At 37.5% G+C, this 12,297-nt stretch overlaps 1 protein-coding gene across 1 annotated transcript in view; it reads left to right on the plus strand.

Moving 5' to 3' along the window:
• SLC39A9 (solute carrier family 39 member 9) overlaps positions 1 to 12,297 on the plus strand; it is a 49,569-nt gene that overhangs the window by 10,843 nt on the left and 26,429 nt on the right. The window contains exon 2 of the mRNA XM_007117753.4: positions 9,501 to 9,609. Within this exon, the coding sequence (XP_007117815.1) occupies positions 9,501 to 9,609 (109 nt within the window). The remainder of the gene's footprint in view (positions 1 to 9,500; positions 9,610 to 12,297) is intronic.

Raw genomic sequence — 12,297 nt, forward strand, 5'->3', positions numbered from 1 at the left:
AAATAAAATCATCCATTATCCCACTGTCCAGTGAGAATCACTAGTAACATTTTTGTTTCTTTTCATTCTTTTTTTTTTCTATTTGTTGGCATTTTTAATATGGTTGATTATGTGGTATATGTATAAATTTACATTTCGCCTTCTTTTACCTGGTAATTATAAACATTTCCCTTTATTATTAAAAACATGTTCTAGGCACTTTTTGGGGGCGGGGGGCATGCTGCGTGGCTTGTGGGATCCAGGGATTGAACCTGGGCCCTTGGCAGTGAAAGTGCCAAGTCCTAACCACTGGACCACCAGGGAATTCCCTATAGGCACTTTTGTTTTTTTGGCTGTATTGGGTATTCGTTGCTGCGTGCAGGCTTTCTCTAGTTGCCGCAAGTGGGGGCTACTCTTAGTTGCGGTGCGCAGGCTTCTCATTGCGGTGGCTTCTCTGTTGTGGAGCACAGGATCTAGGCACGGCGGGCTTCAGTAGTTGTGGCACGTGGGCTCAGTAGTTGTGGCTCGCGGGCTGTAGAGCGCAGGCTCCATAGTTGTGGCGCACAGGCTTCGTTGCTCCACGGCATGTGAGATCTTCCCGGACCAGGGCTGGAACCTGTGTCCCCTGCCTTGGCAGGCAGATTCTTAACCACTGCGCCACCAGGGAAGTCCCCTATAGGCACTTTTTAATGTCTTCATTATGTTCAGTTATTTTATATACAGAAATTCTTACTGTGCATTTAATTTGTTTTCAAGTTTTTGCTATGATAATAGCGTTGAATGACTATTTTATTGTCTGATGCTATGACCATATTTCAGATTATTTCCTCACGGGTAGAATGACAGGATTAAAGAGCATAAACATCTTCAAGAAGGTTCTCAATCTATATTACCAGTTTTTTTAAATGCATTTTTTTTCAACAAATGCAAATGACACTGTGTTCTCACAAACACTGAGTACTATCATTTTTAATTTTTAAAACTTTGCTAATTTGATAGAGAAAATAGTTTATTATTTTAATTTTCTCAGTTCAAACTTCTTATGTATTAATAATATATTTCATTGCCAGTGTTTTCCCAGGTCTTTCCCATGCATCAACGGGTTTTTGTTTGTTTTTGTAGTCACATCGAGCAGTCTTATGGGATTTCCTTTTATTTTTAGAAAGGACTCATACAAAAAGACAAGTTAGTCTTGTTTTCCAAGATTGAAGAAAGTGGCATCAATAAAGTATTGCTTGTTCCTACCTCTATGTCAAATGAATTAGGAAAGGGGAAGCCTATATGCCACTGGCATAATGGCAACTGTGGTAGCATTGTTCACTTGAATTTCTTTCCAAGTATCTGGGTTTTGTTTTGTGATTCTTGTGGAGGAGGGGCTTAGAAGCATTTACTGCATGCTACTGATGAGGCTGAAGATAAGTAATAACGACAACTACTCTGTGCTAAATGTGCTAACATCATACTCCTACATGATCGCAGTAGTAGTGGCAGCCCTGAAGGATATTGAACTTGCTCAGTATCACAGAGCCACTACTTAGAGGCAGGAAGCTTTTTGGCATCTTGCTCAGTTGTAAGGACTTGAAGAATCGAGTTCATATTTGAGTTTTCTTCATTATCTGTTACTGACACTTAGCAGCAGATAATGTAGTAGTTAAATTGACATTAGGAAGTATCTCCTTGAAGCAGGCTTATTTGTAAGAATATGGAGAAAGAAAGCCTTTGTTGCTTGAACAAGAGTTACTTTGTGCCCTATGATATTTCATCTCTTCAGTGCCTGGAGCTTTGAAGGGATCAGTCTCATAACATGAGATGCATCTTTGATTTTTTAGGAAACTATAGTTGATGCTTTCAGAACTAACATGAACATGGTGTAAGGGAGATTGAAATAAACAATCTTCAGTATTAAAAGCTTTTAAAATTATCAGCATGTGTTTAGTTGAACCAAACAATTTATTGACTGTTTCTATGAGCAAGGAAAGAAAAACCATTTAACTGCCTTGGTGTCTGCCAAGGAAACTAAACTGACATCAAAGCTTTGCACTGCACTGATAGCCAATGGCATTGAATACAAACTGTTGTTTTAATTATTACGTCTGGTCAATCCTTTGGCTTAGTCGGGCTACAGATGTGAAATTGTAAAATGAGATATCATAAAATGAATGGCATTGCACAGTTCATGCCTCTCTTGAGCAAATATTTCATTTCTCCACCAGAAACTATTGCTTTGGGAACTCTCTTCATCTTGGACCAACACTTGGAATTTGTAGTTCTTCATTTAAATACACCCTTTTAGTGATTTACCATAAGCAAAGGAGGGAACCATAAGCAAAATGTCAGCATTTTAACTTTGACATGTACATAGTTTTGAGATTAAATAACAAGTTGTGAAGTTGTGTGAAAGAATACAGAATATAACATGGAGCCACATCTCAAGTGCTTGAAATAAATAAGATTGAGTCTAAAATGATTTAGGTAGTTAAAAAAATTTTTTTAAGAAAAATGGAAACTATAACCCTTGACAATTATGCCTATTTTTTTGACTATTGATTTTTTTTTCATCACGAGTATTGCCTCTATAATTAGGTTGCTGTAAGAAAGTTAGTACACATTTATCAAGCTGATGAAAGTTATGTAGAATAAATAATCTTTATATCACTTTGCTGAAGATTGAAACAGTGACTGAACAGTGATTGAAACAGTGCTGAAGATTGAAACAAGGTTTTGAGCTCCTTGGAAATAAAACAGTTGTCATTTAAGGTATTTGCATGAATGAGACAGATGACAGCATTGCCTCACATTTACTATGATGGAATCCTATTATGGTTCTTCATTATATGTACTTTAATACCCCTTGAGCCAAAGGATAAATTCTGAATCAAATAACCACTGAAAATTCTAGATATGGTTATGCTTTTAAGGGACTTGCTAGGCCTATTTCCCAGCACAAGTATTCTAAAGAGGTTCCAGTGCATTCATATATTTGTTGATATTAAAGGCCAGTGGAGTGGCAGGTACCAAGTCCCCAGTGCCTTGCATGATGCTGGGCATTTAGTTCATTCTCTTAGTATATGTTTAGGGGAGAATCTGTTATGTTCCAGATGCTGTTCTATAAGCTGAGTATTCAGCAGGAAATTAAAAGTTCCTGCCTTCATAGAACTTAAAGTTTTGGGGTAAGGAGTTCCAGGAACAAACATAGGTTTGTTTAATTTAGTTAACTTAGTTAAACATAGGAGGTTTAACTTCATTTGGTAAATAAATGTGCTTTAATTTCAAAATCGACTGAAAACATAATACGGTAATTTTAGCTCACACTGCCTTTCCTCAGGAAATATTACAAAGCTAGATGATTTACTCAAGTTTACCTCAATGATCTCTTTTTTACAAATTCTCAAATTCTTTTTTTTCTGACTTTTTTTATGGTACTGTAATACAAATCTCATGCTTACACTGTTGTAGATCAGGGTTTTCCAGGCTTTTGGATTTCACAGGTCAGTAATATATTTGAAATTGAGGAGAATTGATAGAGGATTGCCTGCTTTAATTTTGCCAAGTAAGGACACTAAAAAACAAAAACTATTGTCACCATCATTTCTTAAAAGAAAGGACATTTTAACATGAAAGAGTATGTAGGACATAATCTTAGAATAAAGAATAGTCCTCTACACTGAAGAAATAAAATGTTATGAAGAGCCTATTACATTGTCCTTATTTCTCATTTTGCCACAGACCTTTAGAAAATGTCAACAGAGAACAATTATAACTAATTGTAATTTTGGTTTTCCTCTTGATGTTGCTAAGGGATTTTTCTGATGCACTATTTAAAGAGGTTGTGTGATTGGATTTTATCTTTTTTTTTTAGAGGTAAATTTTATGTAATGGATTTATGTCTTGTGCCATATGAGGGACATTGTCTTGGACTGCACAGGGCAGCAGAGTACGATGTCAAATCTAATCATGCCTCTACACTAACTAGCCTAGCTGTGTGATCTTGGGCAAATCATCCCTCATTTTTGGCTTTTGATTCTCCATCTTCATAGAGCGAGGATCATTTCTTAAATTTCTTCCAGTTCTTAAACTTGGATTCCATGTTGATAACTTTGGTAGCTAGTATCACACTTTCAGAAGTATGTGTCTAAAGATTAATAAAAATTTTTACTGTCTTTCTAAAAATTTGGACCAGGCTCCCATTCACATTCCTTCAGCTGAGAGCATTTAATTGTTCATACATGATTAACAAAGAAGTGTAATTTCATGACTATGTACTTTAAAGATTTACCATAATTTTTTTGTAATGATATTAGCTACACATGGAGATTTGACTGTTTTCTAGCTTGGGCCTTTGGGAAATTCTTATAAAATCTGTTGTGATAGATAATGTTCAGAAATCTGGTCCATGTAAATAAGTGAATGGAATTATAAGTAATTTCATCTTGGAAACAAGAATATCTAAAATATTAAATTATTTTAAATTACTTAAAATTTAAAAGGCAGCATTTTAGGAGAATTATTTTTTACTTTCTTTGTAGATTTGAAGTTTTTGTTTTTTTTGTAGTGTCCATAGTTATTCTGGATGGTATGCATCCCTCAGTTCTCTTAAATGGTACTATTTCAGCACCTTAATTTTGTGGTATGCAAGCCTCAAAAACTCTTCTGCTCCTGCTTTTAAAACTTGTCTCAATCTAGTGCTTCATGTGACTCCAGTGTAGAATATAATGAAGCAACTGGTAAGTGCCTTGTGAATTTGTGGATTGATCCACAATTGTAAACACCACTGGTTTCTGCATGCAGTTGTTTACATAAAATTCTGGTGAATGATTTTTAAGGACTATCTGAATGACAGATTAAGAAAAAAAGAATTTTTTTTTCAGTCGCAGCATGTAGCTTGCAGGATCTCAGTTCCCCAACCAGGGATTGAACCCAGGCCATGGCAGTGTAAGCCCAGAATCCTAACCACTAGGCCACCAGGGAATTCCCCAAGAAAACATTTTGAAAGTGGTTTTTGGTATTCTTCATAGACCTCTGACCTTGGTTTCGAAAAACTGCCGTGAAGACGCCTTGTTAAAATTGAATAGTTCTGAAATGAATCCTTTCAGAGGTCCTGGCTAAGTAAATTACTTTCCAGATAATTTTATAGAGTAAAAGGTACAGATCTTAATACAGTTTGCTGAAATGTGACAAATGTATATAAATGTAACTCACATCCCAATCAAGATTTAGAACACCTCCATCATCCTAAAAAAATAACCTGGTGCCATTTTCCAGTTAGTCTTTTCTGCCACTGTGTAACCCTCCTGCCAGAAGCAGCTGCTGTTCTGATTTCTATTGCCATAGATAGTTTGGCCTGCTTTTAAACTTCATATAAATGGACTCAGTACATGCTCTCTTTGTGTAGGACCTTTCAAACATTGGGGTGATGTTTTCGAGATTGATGTTGCTGTATGAAGCAGTCATTTTTTCCTTTTTGTTACTGATTAGTATTCCATTGTGTAAGTATAGCACAGTTTGTTTATCCATTCTGCTATTGCTCTACATCTGATTCAGATTATGACTATTATGGATAAAGCTTCTATGAGCATTCTTATACAAATTTTGGTGGGGACATATGCTTTCATTTCTCTTGGTAAATACCCCAAAGTGGAATTGCTGGTTTAACCTTATAGGAGATGACCAGTTTTCCAAAGTGGTTGTACCATTTTATGCTCTCACCAACAATGTATGAGAGTTTCAGTTGCTCTATATCCTTGCCATCATTTAGTGTTGTCAGTCTTTTTAATTTTAGCCGTTCTAGTGGGTGTGACTAGGTATCTCACTGTAGTTTAAATTTGCATTTTCATGATGCTTAAATGATGTTGAGCACCTTTTCATGGGCTTTCTAGCCATTCATATATCTTTTGTGAAGTGTCTGTTCAGTGTTTTACCCGTTTTTATTTTTTAATTTTAATTTTGTCTCTTATTGAGTTGTATTCGTTCTTTATATTTCAAATACAAGCGCTTTGTCAGTGTCTTAGGTTGGGTTCCCCGGAAAACAGACTCTGAGAAGATTTGCATGCAGGAAGTTTATTGGGGTGTGCTTTTGGGAGTAACACCTGTGAAAGAATGAGCAGGATTAAGCAGATGGAGAAGTTGAACTGTCGTTCAGTTGCCCTAGAGGCCTCAGATCAACCCACAGAAGGCTCTGAAGCTGGATGGCCCTTCTGAGATATTCTGAATTGAGACAATGAGATGAGGCTTTGTACCTCCCTCCACATAGCACCAAGTGGGCTAGTCATTGGATGTGGACTTCCCTGGGGGAGGGACTATAACTTGAGGCTAGCCAGTTCCCTTTGACCCAAGGGTAGTATCGCAGAGGGACTCAGCTGCAAGCCATCAGCAGGCAACAGCCCCAGCAGCTGGGGGAATAGGTGTCTCCAACCTGAAGGGGGCCGATGTGGGCAGTGTTACCACAGATACATGTATTTCCATTACGGATGTAGGTACTGCAGGTATTCTCTTCCAGTATGCAGCTTGCCTATTCATTTTCTTAATGGATCAGCAAACATTTAAAATTCTGATGTTGAATTTTTTCTCTTAAAATAGTTTGTGTTTTTGTGTCCCTGCTGAGAAATCTTTGCCAACCCTGTGATTGCCAAGATATTCTACATTTTCCCCTAACAGCTTTTGAGTTTTAGGTTGTATATTTAAGTGTATAACCCATCAAGAATTAACTTTTGTGTATGATGTGAGTGTCTTAGGTTGGGTTCCCCAGAAAACAGACTCTGAGAAGATTTGCATGCAGGAAGTTTATTGGGGAGTGCTCTTGGGAGTAACACCTGTAACTGGGTTACAGGTGCAACTTGGGTTACTGGTAACCCAAGTAATTCTTGGGGGCAATTAGCTCTTTCTCTTTTTGGTACATACATCCCTTTCCTCTCTTCTCATCTTCCCTTAATTTGCAAATCTGGGGTATCTTTCATATCCATTTCCCAGAGTAGAGCATAGTCAAAATGCTGACAGGACAGTCTTCTTTCCTAGTAATTTATTCATTAGTTTGAACTGTGGAGTTCTGAAACCAAGGCCTTCAAATGAAATGGTATGCTCAGTCCAGTTCAGTTTTACCCTCATTTTTGTCCTTCCTTAGCAGTAAAACTTGACATTCATGATTTTTTTTAAACAAAGGTGACTTTTATGAATTGTTTAGAGAGAATGATGAAAAGACTAATTACCATGTCACCTTCTACACAGAATAGAGCTGTTTTTCCATCTTGTGTTCTCCATGCCCTGACAGTTTGTCTCAAATGAATGCTGTGATTAGCAGTACTTCGGTGAGTTTAGTAACTTGGAAAAGAGAAAGACTCTTAGAATAGCTCAGTATTGAGCATTAAAATAGTAACACCAGTTGTCTGGTGTCATTTTCCCAAAATGCTTCAGCCACTTTCTCCAATTGACTCCTCTATCTTCACAAGACATGTAGAAATATTATTTTACAGAAGAAAAGTTTAGGGACTTCCCTGGTGGCGCAGTGGTTAAGAATCCGCCTGTCAATGCAGAGGACACGGGTTCAAGCCCTGGTCCAGGGAGATCCCACATGCCACAGAGCAACTAAGCCTTTGCGCCACAACTACTAAGCCTGCGCTCTAGAGCCAGCGAGCCACAACTACTGAAGCCTGCATGCCTAGAGCCCGTGCTCCCCAGCAGGAGAAGCCACCGCAATGAGAAGCCCGCGCACTGCAACAAAGAGTAGTCCCTGCTCACTGCAGCTAGAGAAAGCCTGCGCACAGCAACAAAGACCCAACACAGCCGAAAAATTAATTGATTAATTAATTAAAAAATAAGAAGAGTTGAGGTGCTAACTTGTTAACTAATTTGAACATGGAGTCAGTTCTGCCTCCCAAGCCAGTGCCCCAACCACTGGATGCATTCAGAACACTCTCAGTTTATAAGTAGTTAATGGCTATCCTGAATGTATGAAGGCGTGACCTGGCCTAGGTGCTAAGGGGATTTCCCTCTTGCTATAGGGCAAGTATTAGCTGGTGCTGACATTGCAACTGTAGTTCCCCCATTTTCAATAGATACACAATAGATATAGATCCCTTCTTTGTTCCCAAACAAGGAGGGGGTAATGTTTCAACCAGCCTTTCAGCTAAAAACCCATTTTCCTATAGAGGCAGTACTTGTACATATATATTCCCACAGCTTCACAGTTGCAAGTTCAGTAGTATATCAGAACTAATACAACCATTGTTATTTTTGCTAACCTCATAAAAGAAACTAAAACAGAAAAGTTAAGTACATGATATACTATTAAATTATTAAAACTTTTTCCTAAGCAACATAAATGCCCTCTTGTAGGTTTTTTTTTTTTTTTTTTGGCTGCGTTGGGTCTTCCTTGCTGCGTACGGGCTTTCTCTAGTTGTGGCGAGCAGGGGGTACTCTTCGTTGTGGTGTGCGGCCTTCTCATTGCGGTGTCTTCTCTTGTTGAGGAGCAGGGGCTCTAGGTGCGCAGGCCTCAGTAGTTGTGGCTCACGGGCTTAGCTGCTCCATGGCATGTGAGATCTTCCCGGACCAGGGCTAGAACCTGTGTCCCCTGCAATGGCAGGCAGATTCCCAACCACTGCGCCACCAGGGAAGTCCACCCTCCTGTAGTTTTAAAGATCATTTTTCATACTGCTAAGACTTCAGGAAGCCATATAAGGTACATATAGGTACATATAGGGTACATCACCGCTTCTTGCTGCAACTAGAGAAAGCCTGCATGCAGCAACCAAGACCTAACACAACAAAAAAAATAATAATAAATTTTAAAATAAAATTTAAAAAATGTGTTGTAAATTATATATTACACATTGTGTTTATAATTTATAAAGTAAAAAATTTGTTAATGTGTAATTTATACTTGTTCTACTTGTATGTATACCTTTTCAAAAGAATTATGAGATTATCAATGCATATTGTTGGCCACCAGCTTTTTCCTCGTAACAGTACATCATGACTTTCTATATCCATGAATAGACCTGTATCATAATTTTTAATTGCTGAGTCTTGTGCTACTGTGATGAAATATTAAAGTTTATTAGCTAGTCTCCTTTCTTGGACATTTAGGTTATTTTCAGGTTTGCATTCTTAATATGTGCAGTGGTCATCTTTGCATAGTTCTTTCTTTCTTAGGATAAATTTCTAGAAGTGAGATCGCTGGATGAAAGAATTCACATTTTTGAGGCTTTAAATCTAAATTGCCAAATTGGGGTCCAGGTAGGTTGCAGCAATTCACGTTTCTTCCAGTGTTAGACAGGTATGCTCATTTCTCCCTATTGTGGGTAGTAGACAAGTTTTCCCACATCATTGCCAATCTGGTAAACTTAAAAATGGCATCTCCTTGTTTTAATTGGCATTATTATTAATGAAGCTGACGCTTTTTCATGTTCAGTGGCCATTGTAGAGTTTGGCCTCACAGATAAGCAGCTCACAGTCTTCATTGCAGGTACTTCAGAAACTTTACCCCGTTCATTCATCAATCTTTTCAACAGCTTATGTTTTCTTTCCAGGAGCGACTAAAGCTGGTGACTGTTTTGGGTGCTGGCCTTCTCTGTGGAACTGCCCTTGCTGTCATCGTGCCTGAAGGAGTACATGCACTTTATGAAGATTTTCTTGAGGGTGAGAAAGAGAGACAGGCCTTTGAGATACGTTATTGACGTAGAGGGCTGAAAGGAGAAGCTTAGTGGTATTTTTTTCTGAACACAGTTCATGTTTGCCATAAAATATATGCCAAAACATATCTTTTGACGTCTTTGACAATAAACACATCAGTAGCAGTTTGTGATTGAATGCCTCAATCCATGAATACCACTTAAGATTTATTTGCAATAATGCATGAATTCTAGGCTTTATAAGTATGACAGTCATTTTTAAACGTCCATGCAAAAACTTCCAAGATCCTACATGATAATGATTGTATTTTTAGTGTTTTTTAATTGAAAAAAATGTATAGATAAACACATTTGGATTCAAGGTAAACTTTGTAGTGAGGACCTCTGTAGTAAAGGATAGTAAACTTTGTAGTGAGGACCTCTGTAGTAAAGGGTAACTAAAAAATTAAAGAGACCTTTCCTGACAAGCAGAGAACAGTATAGCTGTATAAGAGAAAATGCTGAGCAGTGTCAGCTTGGTTCACTCATCTGTTAAATGATTTGGTCCTTCACACCAGCTGGAAGGCATACTTAATTCAAATTTGTGATTCAGCAAAATTAGATTCCTACTTGTCATGAAACTTCACAGATACCTGTGAAGGACTGAAACCACAAATGTTAAATTGGTGAACTGAATCTTCAAAGGCCAAGAGTCTGTTGGACTTTAAGAACAGTATAAAGAGGTAAACACCTTCCAAATTTCTTACTGGTTACAGTATAATAAATAGTCTTTCAGGTCTCAGTAGAGGAAAAGAACTGTGTCTTTTATCCAGATTGATGATGCTCTTATGCCTAGGGTATGAATATGGGCATAATGGTAAAGAGTGGGGATTGTGGAGGTTTTATTGCAAAATAGGACAGAAGCTGAGGATTGGTCAGCCTTAGGGGAAAAAAATAATAAATCAGGAGCCTTAGGGCAGTGGTTTTCACCCTTTTTTTGATCATATATTCTATTGGGAAAAAAGACATACATGTGCTATTGTACTGATTTACTCTGTACATTATAAAACACACTCCTTAAATAGAAAATTTTGGAATATGAAATATAAAGTCCTTTCATATTCTAGTGGATCATCTTGAATTTTTCTGGATGTGATAATTACTATCCTGATATCCTAGGAAACATTCAGACTATGATTAAATAGACAATTAAAATTTGTTTTGCTTGTCTTTGTGCTAAGAATTATGGGTGGCAATTATTTCCTAAACTTGTCTGATAATAAAAGTTCCTTGAGGGAGGGGTGCATTTTTAAAATGTAGTTTCCTGGCCCCCAACCTAGACTACTGAATCAGAATTTCCAAGGAAGGGACCTGGGAATGTCTAATTTTAACAAGTTGTCAAATGATTCTTATTAGACAAGTTTGGGAAACAGTGGGGTAGAGGAAAGAACTGCTTCAGGTTTAGTTTTTGTTTGTCTTTTAATAACAGTTTATGAGATAATTTACATACCATATTTCAGGTATAGTTTTAAAGTTAAATGTAGCTACTCTGTGTTGGGTTGCTTTCCTTTATTTTAATAGTTTTCCTGGTTTCGTCCTAAAATAATTTTGTGGATTCATTTGAAAATGAATGTGCTGTATAAACCTGTTTTTTCAAAAATAAGCATTCTGGTCTCTTTAACCTTTTCACCATAGATTATTCTCCTGCCCTAAGCCATCATTAAAAAATCTTTTAAGGGACTTCCCTGGCAGTCCAGTGGTTAAGATTCTGTGCTTTCACTGCAGGGGGTGTGGGTTCGATTCCTGGTCGGGGAACTAAGATCCCACAAGCCGCCCAGCCTTGCCAAAAAAAAAGAAAAAAAAAACTTTAAAAATTATTTTCATTTATATATTTTACATTCACTCTTTTTGGCATGAATGACTGCATTTTGCCAAATGCATAAAGTCAAAATGCAGAACAGTCCCATCACCCTCATCCCCTTTTGTAGTCAAACCTTCCCCCCAACCTTGGGCAACCTCTGATCTCTTCTCTCTATATATAGTTTTGCCTTTTCTGAATGTCATATACATGTAATCTTGGAGCCTTTGGGTCTGACTTCTTTCAGTTAGCATAATGAGGTTGAGAGTCATCATGTTGTTCTGTGTATCAATGGTTTGTACCTTTTTATTTCTGCGTAGTGTGCCATTTTTTGGATGAACCATAGTTTGTTTATTCCTTCACCAGTTGAAAGACATATGGGTTGTTTCCAGTGTTGGTGATTATCGGTAAAGTCACTCTTAGCATTTGTGTACAGGTCTTTGTGCGAACATGAATTTTTATTTCTTTTGACAGGTGGGATTGCTGGGTTATATGGTAAGTGTGTGTTTACCTTCATAAGAAATTGCCAAACTTGTTTCCAAAGTGCCTGTACCATTTTGTATTCCCCTCAGTAATGTGTGAGAGTTCCAGTTGATTCCCTTCCCAACACTTGATGTCTATTTTGTTTTAGTTTTTTATTTTAGTCACTCTAATAGGTGGGTAGTAGTATCTCAATGTGGTTTTGATTTGCAATTTCCTAATGGCAAATGACGTTGAACATCTTTTCATTAGTCACTCTATTAGGTGGGTAGTGGTATCTCAATGTGGTTTTTTGTGTTTTTTTTTGTTTTTTGTTTTTTGTTTTTTGTTTTTGCGGTACGCGGGCCTCTCACTGTTGTGGCCTCTCCCATCGCGGGG

This window comes from Physeter macrocephalus, chromosome 11 (assembly GCF_002837175.3).
Source record: "Physeter macrocephalus isolate SW-GA chromosome 11, ASM283717v5, whole genome shotgun sequence".
Classification (NCBI taxonomy): Eukaryota; Metazoa; Chordata; class Mammalia; order Artiodactyla; family Physeteridae; genus Physeter; species Physeter macrocephalus.